Source organism: Bacillus rossius, chromosome 14 (genome assembly GCF_032445375.1).
Source record: "Bacillus rossius redtenbacheri isolate Brsri chromosome 14, Brsri_v3, whole genome shotgun sequence".
NCBI classification, from domain to species: Eukaryota; Metazoa; Arthropoda; class Insecta; order Phasmatodea; family Bacillidae; genus Bacillus; species Bacillus rossius.
Window position 1 is genome coordinate 38,412,033 of NC_086341.1, and position 22,769 is coordinate 38,434,801.

Consider the following 22,769-nt stretch of genomic DNA (forward strand, 5'->3'; position numbering starts at 1 on the left):
TGTGCAATCAGTGTTTCTTCCTGCAAGTTTTCAGTCAGTAGATTAGAATTCACTGAAAATCCTCTTTCCAAAGATGCATTTCCATGGGAAAGTACCAACATCATCCTCACAAACTTTAGAAGTCCTGTTTTGGCAGCTACTGTATGTGCCTCGAGAAAAAGACGAGTACAGTGCTTAAGAATCTTGCGAGGAACATATCAACTGATACGATCACTCAATGTTATTAGCTTCTTGTCCTGATAGCCACCTGTTTTGAAGACATTATTCTAAACTGTACTTCATACGCTATTATCTCATATCCGAATTTAAAGCCACAGACGGACATAAGCAGGAAATTCCCTTGGTAAGTTTGTACTTCAGGGGCCTTTATCTTGAAGTTTTTTTACCATAACCTTTAGACAAGTCCTAACATCATTTTTCAGTAACAGGACAGACTTTTCTGGTGCTTTCTCTTTCTTGATGGCATGGCGTACTGCATAACCCAACTTGATATTGTTAGCAGTCAATAGATTTTCCTGGTTATCTACATCCAATCGAGATACATTGCATTTCTCCCTAAAGCTCTTCAGTACCTCTGATTTCAAAAACTTTCCTACCAAAGCTGATAAAATGTCTACCAGTGAATCATAGAGAAAAGATGCCATGGGTGCTTCACTTTGAAACATTGTAAGAAACAATTCCAGCTCTGATGCCAAAGAGTGGAAGAATTTCAATTTTACTTCTAGAAGATTATCTTCAAGAGCACTTTTCACTACATGGAAAGAGACAGATGAAATAGAAACTTCACTAACAAATTTCTTTAGGTGGGGTAACATTTTCATGGCATGCTCAGCAACTGCAGTATTCCATCTTATTGCACAAAATTTCTTGGGAAAAAGCTCTGATCCAGTTATTCTAATGTAATCTGCCCTCCTTGCAGGTACATGCTTAAACAAATAGTAACTGTGCCTTAAAAAACTAACAACATCCCATTGTGTAGCAGAAATTCCAGTTTTGAAAGCACCATGGACTGTATGAAGGCCACAGCTAAAAATTTCTAGCAATGATGGCGAATCTTCACCAAAAGTGTCTGTGATATGTATTTTCAAACCTAACAAAAACGCCCAGTTTATGTTGGGGCCATCCATAGATACAGATAAGAATATTTCGAATGTCAACAGAGGAGAGAGCTCCCAAAAATGCTTGCAGTAAACACTGAGATGTGGTATGCCCCAAGAACACTGATGTTAAGTAAGCTGAAACAACTTGGTCCTATCCGAGCGCGGGAAGCACATGCCGCAGCATGTCACGTCAGCAGGATAACAGACCAGCTTGAACCAATTTGTATCCCGTGATTTGACACCACTTCCGAATCCGATGGTAAATAAAAGAAAATGGAACAAAAAAAATGTATTGCAAACTACAACCTACCAAACAAAAATTCTCTAATTTTTCCAGGTTTTCCAGGGTTGGTAGACACCCTGTTATAAGTTTAAATTATTTTCATAGATTTTCCCTCATTTTTATAAGGTAAAATTATTTCATCAGAAGTATAGTATATTAAATTACAAATAAATGCCAGGTGTTAACTTGTAATTTACTAACGTGTAATCTTGACTACTTGCTGCGCTTGTTAAAGAATAAATTAAACTGTCACCATAATTTCGCAAGAACCTAATTGAGTTTCTAAGAGAAAAAAACAAGCTCTCTCTCCAAGAACTTATTTTACATCCCCCCCCCTGCAAATGAACTTGCAGTTCTTGTATTTATTTCTGTGACCGTTTTGCCTTTCAGTTTTTAGCTGTGAACACCTGCGTTATTTAATGCAATCAGTACCTTCATTTTTAATGAAGAAACTCTGGAACCAAAATTACAGTTCAAAATCCTTATCTTGAATGTGAACAGTACAAACACTTGTATATTTGTTCAGAATAATGAAATCCCAGTATATTTTCGCAACCCTCAGCCTAAAGAGAATAATCAATTTATCGTGAGATGGAAACTTATATAAAGTATAAATCCTTAACATTTAAGATGTTATTTCGGCAGCAAAAACAGTTTAAGTGAACGTTTGGAAAATTTGTAGACCAAAAATTATTTCATGACTAGAAGTGAAAAATTACAGGCGCACAATGAAGGCATTAACACACAACACGCACTGCACACCTCAAGAGAGTCATGTAGCCACTGGTAACATCATGGGCTTTTGCCTCCTATACTTTATGTGCTCATGCATGGAGAACCACGTGGCACAAAAATCTTGGATTTTCACTGCTTGTTTCCGCAGTACGCAAATTTGACAACCTAGTTATTTCTATCATTTCCAGCTTTTTATTAGTTTTGGTTTCAAGTTTTAAAGAAGATTTACTATCTTAAATATGGGGTCATATATATATATATATATATATATATATATATATATATATATATATAGACACACACATTTCAGTACTGCATATGCTCCGACCTTACGTTTCTCTCCATTTCACTAAATTGTCCAACATGGGTTTCGTTAAAAACTATCTAATACCCGTAATGTGTTGCTATGCCTCTTTCAATTTCTTTGTAATCTGTTTGTAGTAGGTACAAATATACAAAACATTTCTATCTCTCTATATCACTCTTTATCCCAATCCATCTCCGTGTCTTTATCTCTCTACAGCTCTATATATTATGTACCGTGTTTTCTCGTATAATTGTCGCACATTTTATTCTAAAATCAAGTTTGAAAAGTAGGGGTGCGACGAATATGCAGGAAAACATTTTTGTTAGGTAAAGTTATTCATAAAAACAAAACCCGTTCATGGAAAGTACGTTTATTTTAAAAAAGGTGGAGTATACTAGAGCACGCAAAACAATCTATATTAATAATAGTGATGGGATTTTCGATACTTTGATACCTCGATACCTCCGATACTTGACGGTATCGCAAAGTATAGAGTATCGAAACTGTAAGTTCAATACATTTTTTCGATACCGGAATGCTTGTTCATTTGTGTTGAATTAAGTTTTGAGTCGCCATCGTACAAAGTACAACTACACTAGAACCTGGATGATACGTTCCCGTTTCATACATTTTCCCATGTCATACGCCGATTAATTTTGGTCCCGCCGAAAGTACTATATTTACAATGGTTTACTTTCCCGGAACATATACTTATAAAATCATTAATTTCCCGTTTCATACGTTTTTACTTTTTACGAAGCGGAAAAGTCCTAAAATGCACAAATTTTTTTGTTACATTCCTCCTAATAAACTACGTTTTAATGCTTATATTTTGAAAAAACGTTCATTGTTTACCTTAAGGCACTGTCACACTGTCAAATATATTGTCTCCAATATATTGGAAAACAAAATTTGAAGGGTGATTTTGGATGAAATACATCTTCAAATATATTATATTCAATATTATTTGATGAGCACTGTAAAATATATTTGAAGTCATTTCACACTATCAAATTTCTTTGAGTGAGTTCGTTTGACCAAACATTCTGTAGAGAACTGTAAATGACAGTATTTAGAATCAAAGCAAATTTTGGGTCAAGGAACGCGGGCTTTTTTAAGTAGGTTATATTAAAATTTCGGTATATTGTGATCATATACAGTTTAAAATTTACGTTTTCCAGGTGTTTGCAATGCCTACATTAAGTAAGCATCAAAGTGTTTCAAAAGCTGTAGCTGTAATTGCAATTGTAGCAAGTGTCAGTAAACTATAAGAGAAATCTAAGAAAAGGAAACGCAGATGGTGGACGAGACAGTGGATACTTTCCCGGCAAACAAAAGGTGTTTTACCCCTTTTTGTCATGAACTTCGATACGAAGATGCCGATTCATTTCAGAACTATTTAAGAATGGATTCTAAAAGTTTTGATCTTCTTATTTCAATTGTGGAGTCTCGCACTGCAAAGAAGGATACTCATTTGCGCCAGTCTATACCAGCAAAGCAGAGGCTGGCAGTTACATTAAGATTTTTGGCGACAGGGGAATCATTTAAGTCCCTTATGTTCTCTACAAGGATTCCACACAACTCCATCTCAAAATTTGTACTTGAAATTTGTGGTGCAATTTATAGTGCTCTTCAAAAACAATATTTAAAGGTATGTTTAGTAAGAATAAAACATATAATTAAATGTAAATCTGCAAGTAGGATATCCCTTCTCATTCCCACTTATTTTCTCACCCAAATAGCTGCTGTTGTATGGACACCTTCGCTTGTATTTCATCAAAATTGTTCCTATACTTTAAAGTGAAAGTGTTAATTTTTCCTGTGTTTAGAAATTGGCAATTTTGTTTTATTTTGAATTATTTGTATTTACTGTTACAAACCTCAACTTAAGCTTTTAAGCTAACTTTCACCTCAGTCACATTATCTCTTTAAAATAATTTTTTAAATGAGATATTAGACCAGGTATGCTTGTTTCGTACAGCCTGGGAAGTATAATGACAAGGATCTGCTACACCAATATTTACATTCACGATAAATGGTAGGTATTACTTTCAAAACTTAAATAAGAATAATTGAATAAGTAGGCAGAATTTTAATATTTCTAGACCTTTCTTGCAAATCACCAGAGCTACTTGCTTACTCAGAGATGCTGCTTTAACATAGGTCAGTACCATGTATTGTTAGGAAATTATGTTGCTATATTCCAGAAAATTCCAGACAATACTTACAGAGTAGCAGCTATTGTGAAATAAAATGAACAAAAACTTATAAGAAAGATTGATTGGGTAAGCCAAAATAATTTTAGTTACATTAAGTCTCTGAGTTGATATATTTGAAAATTTATTTTAGATGTTATTAATTTGGATTTGTAGGTAAAAGTTCCGAAATGCATATCCTAGTTGATACCTCATTCCTGATGGCACATGTTGTACGCAATGCTTGCTGTTTTAATTTAGTGTATCAAAAAACCCTGAACATAAGCAAAACTGGTATAGCAATCAAATAATGATCATAAGTTGAATACAAGATGTTTTCTGTTTTAAGGACCATAATATTCCAAAACTACAGTGACTTTTTTTAGTCAAATATATTAACCTGCACTTCCATACATACAGTTCAATTGGAGGAAAATATACAATAACAATTATTCCAGCAGGAAATAAAATAGTATTAGTTCAATTACTGCATTTCTTTCCCATGTAGTGTTCACCATTGCTGATAAATTAAACTATAACACTTCGGAAACGGAAACAAAAGCGGCCACTTTATTTGAGATAACTCTGATTGGCTGATCCCATCCAACATCCAACATATTTTAGAACCAGTCCTATACGTAAAATATTTGAAGGAAACTCTAGACATTCAATCTCTCAAATAAACATGGCTGCGATAGTGACGTTTAACGTGACGTCCAAACCCTCAAAGATATTGGAATCAACATATTGGAAGGTGTTGGAAGCTAAAATTTGACAGTGTGACAGGGCCTTTAGCAAACGTAAGAAAATAACTATCACACCATAGATATGGATAGTATCAGGAAGACTGTGCACTTCGCTAGTAGCATCTATGGCCAGCACCAAGCGAGACTAGTGGCGCAAACTAGCAATGATTATGAAAATTGTGCACGCGCTTTACCAAGGCACGGATCTCATATTTTGTGCATTCATTAAACTTTGAACTGAATATACCCGTTTGTTATTGTTTGCTTATGATCGGATTGTTTTGTAATTTACGTTTCTCAAGTTAAAATTTTATTTAAAATCGTTCTGTTGCATAAAGTTGTTTGTAAAATGAAACAAACAAGCAAAAATTTCTGATTTTCTTTTTACAATAGCCAATTTTTTTTTATTTCTAATTTAGGCTTGGTGGCTTCCCCCCCCCCCCCCCTCCAAGAAAGGAATTCATTACATTTTGTAAGGCCACTGTTTCTCATTTTGTATTTCACATCTATTTTTTATATTGATTTTTATACTCAAGTCTTTAAAGTTGTTTGCAGTTTGTATTTTTGTAATAAAGAGGGAATTTATATAGTTTAACACTAACTTATGTTATTTGTAATAATTGTTACTTAATGGGAAAATATTTTTCCCTGGAGTATCGAAAGTATCGAACTGAAAAAACAATATAGAATAGAGTATCGAAAATGCGGTATCGTCCCACCTCTAATTAATAATTCCTTAAACAAAAACCTTTCTTCACCTTTAAATAGAAAAACCAAAACTCTAACGCGAACACAAGCCACTTGAATCTGACGTGAACTAACGTGTCGTAGTACACACTTACCACGAAAGAATGCGGGCTATCAAATGTAGTTAACTCGACACCTGACAGAGAACGCGCGTTGTATGCACTTGGCGAGATATCAATATTAGACTACGTGCGCGCGCTCTATACGGGAAGCAACATAACCAAACATGAATGATGCACTGGCTACATTTTTATAAGCGGTACGCCGCGGCAACGCAGACAATCAGATAAAGGAAATAACGTTTAAAAATGTCTTTATAAGAAAATTTAAACGTCAAACAACTTCGTATTTTTCCGTTAATTTATTAAGTAAGTGGTAATGACCGAATAAATATTAGATTTCTACTTTAAAATACATTGTTTTATATGGAAAAGATACCTACACAAAGTGCTCGGCATCTACTAGCGGGACCAAAAACATCATGCGAAGTTTATGCGAGAAGTTTTTTTATCCCAATTTTGACAGCCTAAAATATGGTTGCGACGATTACGCGCGTGCGACCATTGTGCGATAAAATACGGTATATCCCTTACTCTAGCCCTCTATATATCCCCCTCTCTAACTCTAAACATCTCTCTCTAACTCTTAAACATCTCTCTCTCTAACTCTCAACATCTCTCTCTCTAACTCTCAACATCTCTCTCTCTAACTCTCAACATCTCTCTCTCTAACTCTCAACATCTCTCTCTAACTCTCAACATCTCTCTCTCTAACTCTCAACATCTCTCTCTCTAACTCTCAACATCTCTCTCTCTCTAACTCTCAACATCTCTCTTTTACTCTCTCAACATCTCTCTCTCTATGTCTATCTTATCTATATCTTTACAAAACAGAAGATGAACACACTTTAAATTATAAATATTTTTTTTATTTATCTTTTTACCTGTCACAGGTGTGACATATGTAGATGAACACACGCGTATTCAAATGCAACGTTATTTCAAAGCAATCAGTTACGAAATTTCGGAAATTTAGGATTTTTGAACGAACTAACATTACTATTTTATATATATTGATGAAAACTTCTTGAACCTTTTTCTGGCAAAGGTTGCCACAGATTTCTGCCCTGGCGAAATAAAGGACTTACAATATATCTAGCATGTGAAACAATATTTCGGACTAATTTTCCACACAACCATAGCTACTAACTAACATCTTTATCTGTTTGCACAATCCCAGGTGGCTCTTACGTACATTGCTTCCAGTGCCAATAATAAATGTTTTGAGAAGGTAACAAAATATGCAATAACTACATCTCTTGCACACACAAAAATTAACATTGTTTATTTATTCAACCAGCAACAATAAATTTTTTTAAGAGAAAAGTTACCTGTAAAAATACCAACCGTAATGTTTTTGTTTTTGTAGTCTTATTTAATTTTCTTTTTCTTATTAATGATGAAACTATAAACAAACTAGGACACTGTGAATCCAAAATGAAAGCTACATAACATGTAATTACAAGAATGCACTTAAAAATTTGTACATGATACTGGTGTGCATGGCTACAGAAGTGTGACAAAACAATAGTATTCACTCCTACCTAAACAAAAGGTATATTTTTTTGTAGAAAAATTCAATTTTTTTTTACAAAATAAAAGGTTAACATTTTTTTTTATTAAACTGATTGCCTCCTAGCTTCTATTATGTTGGCAACTTCAACATGAAGTCAATGCACTTAATTTTTTTTTTGTTTCTGCGGAGGGGAATGCTTCTTGGAAATAGTTTGCTACATTAACTTGTTATATTAATTAAGAAAGACAATGGATTTGTGCTGCATTGCAATCAGTAAGTCTCTTCACCTCAATGCCGGTCTGTGACCGAGCATAATCCCCTTACACATTTTGAAGGCAACTTAATTATTATTTACAAACTAGCAGTGGTCCACATGCAAAAACAGTCAGCCTAACTCACACAGTCTCCAGTTTCCAGACACTAAATAAGCACACGCAAACACACTGTATTAGTATATAAATTCCTTAGACAACACTCACGTTAGGTGCACAGAATTGATTTACATATGTGCAAACTGTGAAATGTTAAAAATGGCAACACTGAATCAAATACCAGTACTAACTTTCCCAGACACGAAAACATTTTTTTTTCGACAAAAAAAAAAAAAGAAACACATTGCACCAACACACAAAGTCACAATGTTCAGAATTAAAAAAAAAATTTTCCACAAACAAAATTTGCATCATTATTTCTCAACTGTTTTGGAGACAGTCAACACATGCTGCCATCAATCTAAGATTTCTACAAAAATAACACATTCTGCATTCCCACTTCATTGCCAGCACGTAAAATATAATTGCTCTGTTGTTCGTGTCTTAAGTGACGCATGGTCCCGAATCTTCATGGCACAAGGGCAGTTGGCTCCGAAAACAAAACAAACCACATGACCGCGGCGAGCTACTTAATTCGGTTAGAGTCTACAATCCGCGGACGGCGATATAACGGCCTTCTTGAAACGGCCACTCACTAACTACCAACTACTAAACTGAACACACAAGTTACGGTTAAAAAAGAGATATTAACAAAGAACACAGTTAACTATTTTGCTGAATTAAATAAGAATAGAACAAAACATTAGTTCTTCAGCACAAAAAACACTGTACAAAAAATAGTATACACAAGACACATAACCATTCATTCGTATATATTTACATCTGAAGGGGGGGAAAAAACGACACTTTCCTCACTAGTAGAGAACCATAATTTATGAAACAAACATTGAAAAAAAAAAAGTATACTAATACCAAATAAAGTCAGTCCTTTCTTATATTTTAAAGCAATTATTATGACTGTTACCAAGTGTAAATCATTTAATTTATTTTGGCTTAAGTAAATATTTCGAATATAAGAATAAATAAAACAATTTCGACAAGTTCCAAAAAGGTATCATAGATACAAGATTCAATGCAACTAGATTAACATTAACATTTGGTTTTGTAACTATGCTTTAACCTTTAAAAACATGTAATATCACGGTGTAGTAACAACAAAAAACTGCAATGTTCCATTACTTAAAAATGTGAAGAACTAATTTTTATAAGCAATTGATGCAAACCCAATTTATAATTCCTCGTCCTTTTCAGCACATTTTCAAAATTAAAAATAACAGAAATTTGCTTGTGCAACTTTTTCTAGTCTTAACTACGTATTCTATTTTGCTATGCACAACATAGAGATAAAAATTGCAAGTGCAAATGAAAGGACACTATTGTCAAATTTTTTTTTAAAGTAAAACTTCTTTGCTGAGGGGGCAACAATTCTTGAGCGTTACAAAAATTCAGATCACATGAGGGGAATAGTTCGGTACGTAATGGGGGAACTGGTAGAGGAGAGTGCGTCAGCGGCGACGCCACTCCTACGCATGCATTAGCGGTCGAATGGGAAGACGGCAAGGAGGAGGGATAGTTACGCAGTGTAGCATGCTATATGCTAGTTGTAACGGCCGGATGGGGAGACGGCAGGGGAGAGGTAGAAATTACGCAGCAGTGATGCTACGAAATTCTCGTAACGCTGTTTGTTTTAATACTTAATTTTCACTACGGCTGACGATTAGCACTGCCGTATCTTTATTGTATTTTTAAAGAATCCACAATTTATTTATTCTTTTCGGAAAGAGTTATTGATTTGTGCAATTGAGTTGATAATTATCATTCATTTTTATGCGGATAGTTTGATCGAAAATGAAAATAATTTAGGTCTATCTATACCTAAGAAGCAAGAAGTTTCACCTCTATGATACCTGAACTCCACGTGCACAATTTATTTCTATATTATAGTGTTATTTTTAGCCGTTTAAACCTTGAGCACACACCACATAACTTTTTACAGATGTTAAAAACACAGTAGGCCACCTAAGCTGGCCCGACTCTGATCTTTGAATAATAACCTGAACAGATTCATTGAAACATACACGGAAAAATAAACATACTTATATAGAAAATTTAAAGACGCCTTGCACCGTAGAAAGATGGAGCTAATTTCGGACATATAAAAAAAATTGTATGCAATAATTTCGGGTGAAATTATTGCTTAACTCGGTGGGCACAATTGCACCAGAACTGTAAACTGAGCAGATGCTCACAATTTCTGGGATGGTGCACGATGAATGACTCACCACGTGTTAAGAGTCGATACAACTAAACTATTGATGCTTCAATTGAATTCTTGAATCGTTCGTTTCGGAAAGATTTCAACATCGTGCCTGTGTAGTTTACAGGGAATGCATTAGTTACAATACCTGTGTATCTGCCACCATCTACAAACTCCGGGCATATTTGTTTAGCACACTGGATCTCTTGAGTGTGCGTCAGGCAACACTGGTGCAACATGTGGTACTCCCACGAAATGCACGTCCAGATATTAATACTCCGTTTACCTGAAAATACTGCGACTCTGAATATAATGCTACCCGAAACTGTTTATTATGAGTTTATGAAAAATACTTTACGGTGTAAAAAAAAATCACATTTCAAACATACAAAATTAAAAATAATTTAAATCAGCACATTTATGCCATATTGTCTAGCAGCATTTCTGGTGCCTGTCTGTCAGAATAATGATTTGCAAGGCCTTTACTGAAAAAGCAAGCAGCAATTAGAAGGAAGCAATTATAAGGCAGAGAGTTTTATGGCAGTAGTTCATAAGCCATTTGTCAGAAAGCAAAGAATGCTGTGATATATGATGGGTCGCCAGGAAGGGCGAGAGGGGGTTTAATTGACGCAGTTACAAGGCAGAGTGTGTGGTATTTCAACCAAGCTTTTCCAACCCTGTAAATTCACATCTTCGAGCTGCAAGACAAGTTTGCGATTATAATGCAATTCTTATTTTTAGGTTTAACAGGTTTGGTAAAAATCATCACATTTTATCCAGATGACATACGGTATATAGTCACTCTAATATACCATTTCATTAAAGATATACAGCTATTTTTGTTGACACATCATTATTATGTGCTATATGATCAACTTTACTGAATCTCTTTAGGCGCATTATTTTTCCCCTCTAATTTTCAACTTTATTATTCCAACACATTTCTCAGTAATTTGTACACAGTTTAACCTACAATTATTTTTGGATTTTAAATGTGCCTCGAATTTAAAATTTTTGTAAACCAATGGTTTCGCAAATTAAGGAATATTTTTGGCACAAAAAGTAAATTGGCACAATAAGTAATTTTTCATCTCTAAAAAAATATAAGAACCATGCTGTTATTTATTTCAAATATAATTATTTAATGGGATGAATAATTTTATAAAACTTAAATTTCTATGTCTTTGCTAACATTTTATTATATCCTTTACTCTTGATATCTCAGCTTAATAGCACACTTTAAAGATTTCAATTCCAGGTTCAAATTTAAGAAAAATTGGATTCAACTTTTACTATTTTTAACATGTGTTGTTCACTATAAAGGGCTTTATCTGAAAGTACGTACATTGGCTTGTATTATGTTTTCCTAAATTATCATGCTAATCCAGACTGCCTTTGCGTGTATCACTACGATTGCATCAACTGGCTTGAGTCTAAAAGCAAGGATAAAGAACTGAAAAGAGTTAAGACATAAAGAATAACCAAGTTGAAAGTGGCCACTGAACCTAGACTCAAAATGCCAAAATTAGAATAGCCCATTTTTTATTGAAAGAAAAAAAAAACACCACTCTAACTAAAGGAAGCCCTTAAAGGAAATGTGTATCCCAAGATTACAAATAGTTAACTATGAAAGAGCATTGCTGCAGGAGAAAACCTATTATTTTAAACCTAATTATGATAAAAAAACAAATTTGTACTTGAAAACACAAGATCACTACAAATGCTTAGTTTGGAAAAGGCAAATAATAAACCTCAAAAAATTCCTACTTAGTTTTGTTTCATTGTTAAAGACTATAAAACAACATTCACAAAATAAACTAACACTTAACTTTTATTGATTTTCAAATTTTTAACTGGTGCATAGTTATGCACTGAGGCTTTCAGACTTCCACGAATGGGATTTCAACCAGCCTGAGTACGACCCAGTGAACCTAAACGTGTGTTATGCCGGGGTGTTGGGTTTAAACTTGCAATCCTTGCCTCACGAATACCACAAAATAGCGATCACAGCATTATTTAAGGTGAGGATGAATTTACTAGATCACTGTCATATACAAAGTTTAAAAGTGAGAACGTCTTTACTCGAAGAAATGTTTTCGAACAAAATTTCACCAAAAATAGCCAAGATTCATGACGTGGAACCTGAAAGCGTCTTTTCCTAGTTCAATATTCGGCGTTTTCACCAAAAATTGACTACCAAAAACAATAAAAAATATTAAATTTTTCAAAGAATAGAAACACATCAAGTTAAATCATACATAAAAACATTTAAAAAAATATATTTACAACACATACAGCGCTAAGAAAAAAAGGCTTCAAACCAATAGGAAAGTAAATTGGAAAAGGTGTTAAAAGGAGGGGAGGGGGGGGGGAGGTAACCACACAACACTGATCTCACCCCTGTAGTACCAACTCTTGCAAACTGTATTTATCAGTCATTCATGACAGGCATTATCTGAAGACAACAGGTGTTTGGGTAGGTGTCTTGTGTATTTGCGTAAATATATCAGCAGACTGTAAGTCTCACTCCTGCTATTCACTTTATTAACAGTTCTTCATATAACTCTACTCGGGAGAAAATGAAACAATTTAAAAGAGCCAATTGTTCCCATAGACACAACTTGCTAAAATTTTAAATCAACTCTCATAACCGCGAAACTGAATATTACCTTGAGCTACTAAAAGATTTCTCTGTAGCGGAATATGTTCTAGCCCATTTGTTTTTTGTATTTACATAAACACTAATAATGTTGTTGACTATTTGGAAGCCTAGCTAAACATAAAATGCGTAAGTTAATTTTGTAACGTTTATATGCAGTACTTTAATGGACAATTAAATGTATAACACAAACTGAAACCTTTTAGCTTTGAAGGAAATGTTACTATTTCATATGTTTAGAATTTAATTTTTATTTTACTGAACCTTTTTAAAACTCCCTAAATATTGAGAAATTTCAGTTATGACATTTTCCCTTGAAATTTTAAAGAACACACAAAATTTGTCTCGCACCCGAGGAATATGGTAATATTTATAATTGAAGAGGGGATTTCGGAAAAGATTTATTTTTACTGTGTAAGCATTAAATGTGAATGTACAAAACTGGTGTGCAATATAGTGTAACATAAAAAAGAATGAAAATAGAGTGAAAACCATAAGAGTACACTTAACAAGACCATCGACCTATCACTACATACTGCCACCCATTAACTGGCAAGCAAGCAATTTGACAAACTGAGCTCAAAGTCTGGGAATGTTACAACCTAATTGGGCTGTAAAAATATTTTATAACAATAATAATACATTATGTTTTGAATTTCGACAACAAAATTATCTTAAGGAAAGTCAATAAAAGATTTTGTGAAAGAACTAAATGTAGTTTAGTTGGAGGACATCTAGGTAAATTCCCACAAAAAAGCAAAAGAATAGTAGTGGTGCTAATCCGGTCATCCCGTTAAACTAGGAAGAGAGGAAGAAAAAGAAGAAAAAATGGGGGGGAGGGGGGAAGAATTTACTACTCTGCTGTACAACGAATAATTTTTTATTTAATAAAAAAGAAATTTTGTTTTATTAAACCCACATTAGTTCGTAAGTTAAATACTTAAGTATACATAAGCTGTAGATTGTTTTTATTATTAAATAAACATTATTTTTATAGTTTTAACCATCCAAAACTTGTACTACACACATGAATGTTACGGCAAATTCTTTTCAATCAGGACTATTGGCGATTCGGACACAGTTCAGTCCTGTACAGTCCGGATAAGCAGAATTATAATGTATTAGGCATCCATCGAACAGTGAGGGATTCTCTCGCAAGCTGCTCTCAAGGTATGAAATGTAACACCACCTCAAATTTAGGGCAAACTTGATTGTAAAGCAACACTGACTATCAGGAAATTTGAAATAAAAAGGGGACATTTAATAGATAAAAAGTTTTTAAATTGGGCACTTCTGGGAACAAGGCCGTATCAGATACGGGACTTGTGATTTAGCAGGATTACCTGACACCAATATAGATTTAATGGTAACACCAGAGAAAAATTTATACACAATATAATTGCATGGAAAAAAAAGTTGTGATTAAGATGCCTTAATTCTGTACCACACAGTTGAAATACTGCGGAAAAATGATATGTAAAACCAGAAAACTGTATCTACCCTAACACGATACACTTGACTTGACCCATGCCATGCCCAATTATAAAATGTGTCAAACAAGAGAATTCCAACTGTACGATGCAACTAGTGTTCTTGAATGTAAGAAACACTTCAGTGAAATAGTACCTTCTTTAAAATAAAGTGTCATTAAAATTCATAATATTCAATTTCAAAACTGAAAAAAAAAAAAAAAAAAAAATAATAATAATAATAATAATTTCAAAAGAAATATTAGTGCTGTTTTTGGAAATCTATTTAAATGTTTTCTACATGTGGTTCATTAGCTGAGTAGAATATAGAAAATCCCTGTCAGGAAATTTCTAGAGGTAGGTACCAAGAATCTTAAGCCTTATTAGCAGGGAAAATTTATTAAAGGATTAAATTCTATGTAGTAATAGGTTAAGTGCTTAATTTCTTTAACTTGGCAACCAGGAAATTTTGTTAAGAGAAAATTTTTTCTTTATAGGGTTTTTCTGCAGTCTTTTTATAACGTTAAATAAAATGAGTGTTTTTTTAATCCTAAGGAAAAAGACACGTTTTACCTCCAAAAACAGTTTTTAGTAACTAAAACATAAACTGTAAAATGAAATTTAGTTCTTCCTTTACATACACAAATATAATAAACCCTGGTTTAGTTCAATTTCAATCTGCACAATCCTACATAAACATAGTTATGTAAATCATTAAAAAAAAACTATGGTAGGCTGCATACCACAGATGAATTTGATACTAAAATAAATACCATAATATGCACAATTATTTCTGCTAAATAATTTCAAATTTTGAAATTTTCGTAAACTAAAATTTGTTGTTAATTAAAACTTGTAATGATGACAGGCTAATTAAAATTTTTAATTACGTATTTGAGGCAGAAAACATCAGAAAAAACAGGCATTTTTCTATTATATTTGTTGCTTTCTCTCACAAAATTTTTTTTTCAAGAGATAACCAAGGGTAGTAAAATGGCTGTAAAAAGGTGAAAATGTATTCATAATTATCACCTGCATAACTTTGTACACTAATTATATTACACTTAGTTTATAACTGTTAAAAATATCTGAGACAGACCATCACATGCAAGAGGTTCAAATAATAATTAAAAAAAAAAAAAAAACAAAAAAAAAACACAGACAATATAATAGCGAAGGAAAAAAAAACACGTGGTTTGTGAGAAAGATCCTTAAAAAACATGCGCAATCTAGAAACCACATCAAGAGAGAATAATCCAATGTTATAAATGACAATTATCCTGTAGCTCGCACTTGTGAAATCTTGGGGAAGGGGACACAGGGTTGGATAAATCAAATAACAGAATACGGAAGGGGGGGAAAAGTGTAAAACTTTGTATACATAGTGTACTGTGTTGGCAATTGTTCAACCAACATCCTTTGACTTTTTGTCATATTGTGGGAATAGGAGGGGGTGGGTTGGAACAGAAGAGAATGGGAATAGCGGAGAGCAGGAATAGATGATGGGAATAGCAGGGGCATAAGTGTGTGGAGAGCAGTGGGGTGTGTGACCAATGCCCCCAACCCCCCACCCCAACAGAGTAATAAAGCATGGCGGATAGCAGACAGAGGTGGTCAGTGCAGCAACATGGCCCTTTCGCTCACACATCAACAAACTGAGCTGCAGTACGAAAACAATTCTATCAAGGACAAATAATAATATATGATGCAATCCCATAGAGTATTTACTGATAAATTTAGTTGAATGTTTTTTTCTGCATCAATCATTCAAAAACAATGCCCCATTATCAAAGATTGTACCCTTGGATAGTTACAACCACAAATTGAGAAATGTTTCCAAGCAGTCTTGAGATAAGTGAATCGAAATATCTTAAACCGACATTGAAAATTATAGGGGTGAACAGACACTGAAAAGTTTTTTTGTTTTGTTTTTGAGTAATGTTTGGAGTACTCAATTTAAGCTGTTTTAAAACAAAAAAATAATTTTTTTTGTCCAGCCAAGTTAGACAATGAAAGAAATGTTTCTGCAACGTCATATACACAAACCTGCCCCTATCTCATATTATTTTCTTCATAACTGTGACAAAGTTCACAAGAAAATTTAAAAAAGCAATAAAATCAAAATGTGTAGGAGTTATAAAAAGTTTTTATTTTTATGATTAAAAAAACCAAATTAATCTGCAAGGGAACTGACAAAATACATTGTAATTTCTTTGAGATCTATGTTACATATAAAAGAGTTAATACAAATGGAAAGATAAGAGACAAAGTTCACAGCATTTTTAAAAGAGTAATGTTGAATCTGCAAACCTGACAAGGAATTTTGAAGATTCACAAGTTGTGTTTCGGAACAACAAATCTTTCGGGTTTTTGATTCTGAACTGTATTGGCCTAACATTTTATTAAAAATAACTGACCAAATTTTGCCTAACAACATTCATTGAATTTACAATGGAACTAATTAAATACAACTTAAGTCATCTGTACATATATTTTTTAGCATGACTCAGAAGTTATATAAAAAAAATTGTAAAATTAAAAAATAATGAACTCCCACCACACTTAAGAGATATTTCAAAATTACAAAGAAATAAAAAATGGAAATAGAAGTAGAATGAAAACAGGAATAAAAGTCTACTGGAATCACAATTGAAGAACTGTGGAATTAATGACCATAGTCCTGAATACATCATCACTGCAAGATAATGCGTAGCACCATAATATTTATTTTAATCACTACAAAATAAAAGCATATATTATCTTCTGTTTTAGACATAAATCATTTATTACTTTGGTGTAAAAACCCACTTTTTTTTTGAAATCATAAAATATACAACATAAATAAACATAAACACTACTGCACCATCAAATTAAATTAATCATCAGAAGGAACGTACATCTTTGTAGTTGCCTCAATGATCCACAAGTGGCATCTGAAGTTTTTCATTACTATTTATTTGTACTGTTTTTGTTTCGTGCTGAACTTAGGCTGAGAAGAAATGAAAGGAATCGGAATATCGAGAACAGTCCTTTTCTTTTGAGCAGAAAAATATAAAATGACAAAAATAAAAACAAAAGAAAAACAAAAGAAAACTATCTCCAAATCATGTTTTGCCCTATACTCATTTCCAAAATGTCCACACGAATGACAAGCTCCGAAGTGTCAGAACTGTTAACCCTCTACGAGTAGCAGCCAGTAATCATTTTTATCTTTAGTATAGAAACAAAAAACCAACAATGTAGTAATTTTTTTTCCTGTGGCATTTCTATTAGATATCTTATTTCAAAAACACAAGAAACAATATTTAGAGAATATGAAGCGAGTTTGGTAAAAGCTAAATAAATGAATATATTATTAGTATTACTTTAGTGGTAAAAACCACCGTAAAAAATACAATACTAACTAACCATAGTTACTGATAGTAGTATTAACAGTTGCTACTTATTTCACAAATTATTTTTTAACAATAAATATAAATGAAGTGTTATCTGAATACAATTAAAAAAAACTTTTGTTTATTTCTTTTGAAGGTCAAGATCAAAATTATAAAATTTTCAGCTTAAATATTCAGTAACAAATTATAAAAATACACCGTAGTAGGAAAGAAAGTGTCGTTAACAAAACCACTTACAATATCACTGACATGTGGTAATGGCGAGTACTTAAGTAAAACAAACATTATGGCCCAATTAATCAAACAAGAGGTACTTAGGTACAAACAATTCACTCAGACCTGCAGAATATCAGGGCAAGAGAGAAAAAAAAAATTCTGCTTAAAATAAACGAAATGTACTATACATAAAAATTAAAAATAAACTTTTTTGTTAAATTTTATTGTCTCATTTCCCATCAAAGCACCATCCCTGCTCTTGTCAGATGCTACGAAACTCCCGGATGCATTTTTTCCCCCTAAAACATTTTTAAAGGTGTCCTTTTTTTTATAATTTTATTCCATGGCTGCTACAAAAATCCCAGACTTATTTATCCACACGTACGTGTATATTCCTGGAAATTCTTTTCCAATCTTCAGAACCAAACCCGGTTATCATTTTTCAACCAGTACGTCAACACCAAAACGTAAAATGTTCCAGGTTTTTCGGAAAGCGCCGGAAGGGAGCAACTTGGCGAGCACACACGTTGTTTTTTCTGATATCAAAAATTTAACAGCTCGGGGTCGATTGATGTCTTTTTTGACGTCCCCCTGTTTCCACAGGGCCACTTCCTCAAACTCGCGGAACCGTGGCACTAGTTGATCTCCAGGTCGCTGGACAGGACGGACTCGTCGTCGTCGTCCGAGAACTCGTGGGCCGACGGCGACAAGGGGTCGGAGAGCGAGGTGTGGGACGACTGGCGGGACAGCTCCGACGCCCCGAACCGGCCGTCCAGGTCCTCCAGCAGCAGCGAGCCCCCCGAGCTGGGCCCCGCGCAGAGTGCCGGGGCGCCCGGGCCCTCCCCGCTCGCCAGCTCTGCACACACACACGCGCGCACGCACGCCTGCTCTCACTCCCACTCGTCGCGTTCTCCCGCACGATCCTCGCAAATTTCATTCTAGGGTGCGACAAATTATACGAGAGAACAAAAAACCAGCGAAACCTCTATTTAACGAATGTCAAGGGACCAAAATTTGTTGTGTTTGTTGTGAAACCGGTTTGTTAAATGGAGGTTTCGCACGATATATTATTTCTAGTCATCATAAAGCTTCACCTAAATGGCTAGAACTGTCTTTCTGACTGTTTTAATACGATATGAGGAATTGAAACATGATAAAAGTACATAGAATACACTTGTTTAATGGAATGTTTAATAAGGTCGAAATAAATCACTATCTTGTCCAAATCATCATTTTTACATACTTTCACACGTTTTCGATTTGTTCCTACCCAGAGAAGCGTTGTTTTCGATCCGTTCCCGGTTGGATAATATGTTCGAAAGTGTAGACGCCGGGATGTCGAAACGTTTAGCTGTATCAATTTTTTTCTTCCAACTTCATCAACTGCATATAAAATTTCTAATTTTATTTTAATGTCAATCTGTCGCCGCTTTTTAGGATTAGAATTCATTTTACAATAGTACCGTGTTTATTTCCGTAACTATTTGTGGAAATAAATAAATAACAGTGAAAACTGGGGGAAAAAAAAAAAAAAAAACAGAAATTGTACTACACCATACTTAAAAATATTTGCGTGTGCGCATCTTTAACCACATAGAAACGCAAAATATACAGTATTTACTCGCATATAGGTCGCCATCGCAGATAGATCGCACCCATAATTTGAGATCTTGAATTTGGTATTTAAGATTCCCCCCATATAGGTAGCACCGGTAATTCATTACCGCGCCGTGCGCCGAGAAAGGTCATTGTACTCGATCAGCTGCTGTTACGGCGCGCCTGCTGGCTCCCTTTGTTCGCTGAGCTGCGCATGCGCAGTAAAACTCACTCAACGCTCCGCCCAGACTCATGACCTTGCATCAGCAGCCAGCCAATAGATGCGAGCTTAGCGGAAAAAAATATAAGCTCCACCTCCCGTGTACCAGTTTTGTCCAGTTCTAATACCACTTTATTGGTATACGCACCAGTTTTCTCGCTGCAGTGACATGTTCAAGTTTACGTCCATCTTGATGTCTTGATACCAATAATTAATTAATTACGATCCCCAGAAATAAATTGTTAGTTTAAAACATATGCGTCAACTGTACAATACTTCCGAAATTATAAAATACGTATAAAACAGTTACCAAGAGACTGCTCATTTTATCTTGTGAAGTTTGTCTCGTACCAGTATTTCGGCTAAGTTGTGACATAAATACAGTATCAGAAATTAACACAATCAGCCACGTTCATACATTCGTGAGTTTATGTTTTTCCCTCGTGCATTTTAGATTGTCTCCTGCTATAATTACTCAGACTTTTACACACCTAGGCTTAAATTTTTACATGTTTAGAAATAAAAGCAACTTTTCATGTTATAAAAAATGTATATTTTGCGATTTAAAATGTTCATTGCCGACTATAAACGTTACGTTTTTCACGATGTTTTTAGGCCTACTAGCTAATCTTATCTACTCTTAAAGTACCCACGGTATTTTCTGGTTGTTTATGGTTGTTACGTGATGTAAATAGAGGGATGGAATCAATTTTTGAGTCGTAATTTGCGTGAAAGTATTGTATTGGACTAAATGGGAACTAAATGGGAACTAAACGGGACCTGAAGAATATAGTGCAAATAACGGGAAAACGTAAATAACGGTAACGTAAATAAGGGGTTTCGCTGTATGTGTACATTGTAAATAAATTTGCCTATACCTATATAAACTTCTTTTTCGCATTTTAAAGCAAAATATTGCAAAAAAAATTCTTTAAAAAAATTTTCTTCACATATAGGTTGCACTTCATTTCCCCCCCCATCAAATCTGGTAAAATTGCCGCGACCTATATGCGAGTAAATACGGTACTAGTTGTTCGTCTTGCCAGAGCGATGGTACGGGAGGTTTCTGCCACTAGCGCTAAATGTACCTGCCATTTTGAACAAAGTGTGGCATGTATACACGACGTGTGTTATCCATGATGCTTTGTTAATTTATTGTCTTCCGCGATGGTGCATATTATTTTAAGGTTATACGCACATATTTTTAAGCAGTGAATGCAAAAAAATTAGTTGATGTCTTGTAGGAGATGTTTATTTTTGCGCGTTTTTTTAAAAGCGGCAGTTCGTTGTAAAGGGAATTTCACTATTTCGGAACAAATAAAATTCGGTATTTAGAGGTTAAAACAGCATTGATCTTATGGAGGTTCAGCGGGACCAAAATTTTATTTCGTTGCATGGGGTTTTTCGTTAAATAGAATATTTGTTAATGGAGGTTTTACTGTACTGACCGTTCTGTGCACCTTCTACCAAATAAAATCTCCAAAATATGCATCACATTTTGCATGCTTGAGCAAAATTACCAGTTTTGACATTTTATTGAATTATGGTTGGTGTAAATATTATTTTTCTGAGCAGTGTAATACTTTGTACCTTTGGTAATAGCAATAAGCATAGTACTATGAAAATTAACTGCGTATACTGATATTAAAAAATATATATATATATATATTTTGTTAAAAATTGCAGTGAATAATGAAAAATACCTGGGAAATGATAACACTACATTGTGGTATGAAATAACAACACAAAGACTTGTCTCTACTTATTACCAACAACCAGTGCAAAGTGGACAAAGCTACTGATCACCACACAAATACTCACGCAACACGTAGTTTTCCAAGGACTTGGGCACCATGGATTTCGCCCTCTGGAGGTCCGCTTCTGTACATTCGCCTTTTTCCAGACCTGCCAACAAAATACGTGACACAAATGACACAGGAATTCTCATCAAAGAGCATCCGGTATTAACCTAACTGGCATTACAAAAATTTATAATAGTTACCGTAATTGTAGCAAAACATTACTGATTTAATCTAGGGATGTGCTGATTTGGTTTTAATTTTTTGGTTCAGTTTCACATGAAAAATCTTGGTTCTCGGTCCCGGTTGCAATAAAAGAATCTGGGTGCTACACTACATTTTTGTTTGTTTGTGTGTGTGTATTTGTGCTTGTGTGCATTTGTGTGTGTTAGGTAAAGTTATTCATAAAAACAAAACCCATTCATGGAAAGTATGTTTATTTAAAAAAGTGGAATATACAAGAGCACGCCAAACAATTTAAATTATTAAGTAATGCAACAAAACCTTTCTTCAACTTTAAATAGAAAAAAAATCTGTGACCCGAACGCGAACCACTTGAATCTGTGAGGTTATCTAACCCATAACTATCGTCGTTGTTCGCACTTACCACGAAAGTGTGCGGGCCAACAAATGTAGTTAACTTAGCTCTCGACAGGGAGCGCGTGCTGCATGCAATCGGTGAGATATCGATATTAGACTACGTGCGCGCACTCTATGCAGAAGCAACATAACCGAACATGAATGATGCCAACAAGCGCTGGCTACATTTTTATAAGCGGTACATAGCGTCGACACAAATGAACAGATAAAGGTTATAATGTTTAAAAACGTCTTTAATAGAAAATTTACACAAAAGACATCATATTTCCGTTAATTAAATAAGTGGTAATGTCAGAATAAATTTTAGATTTCTACTTTAAAATACATTGCTTTATACGGAAAAGATACCCACTCAAAGCGCTCGGAAAAATTTACACAAAAGACATCATATTTCCGTTAATTAAATAAGTGGTAATGTCAGAATAAATTTTAGATTTCTACTTTAAAATACATTGTTTTATACGGAAAAGATACCCACACAAAGCGCTCGGAATCTAATGCGGGACCAAAAACATCATGCGATGTTTACACCAGAAGT

General features: G+C 34.2%; 1 protein-coding gene across 4 annotated transcripts in view; it reads right to left on the reverse strand.

Moving 5' to 3' along the window:
- Positions 1 to 6,746: 6,746 nt before the first annotated feature.
- Positions 6,747 to 22,769, reverse strand: part of LOC134538802 (transcription factor Dp-1) — a 174,717-nt gene continuing 158,694 nt past the window's right edge. For 3 of the 4 annotated variants that reach the window (XM_063380303.1, XM_063380301.1, XM_063380300.1), the window contains exons 10-11: positions 21,654 to 21,737; positions 6,747 to 18,872 (exon numbers count right to left, since the gene is read on the reverse strand). In XM_063380303.1, coding sequence (XP_063236373.1) covers positions 18,652 to 18,872; positions 21,654 to 21,737 — 305 coding nt within the window. In that variant the 3' untranslated portion in view covers positions 6,747 to 18,651. The remainder of the gene's footprint in view (positions 18,873 to 21,653; positions 21,738 to 22,769) is intronic. The other variant, XM_063380302.1, reaches the window with a different exon arrangement.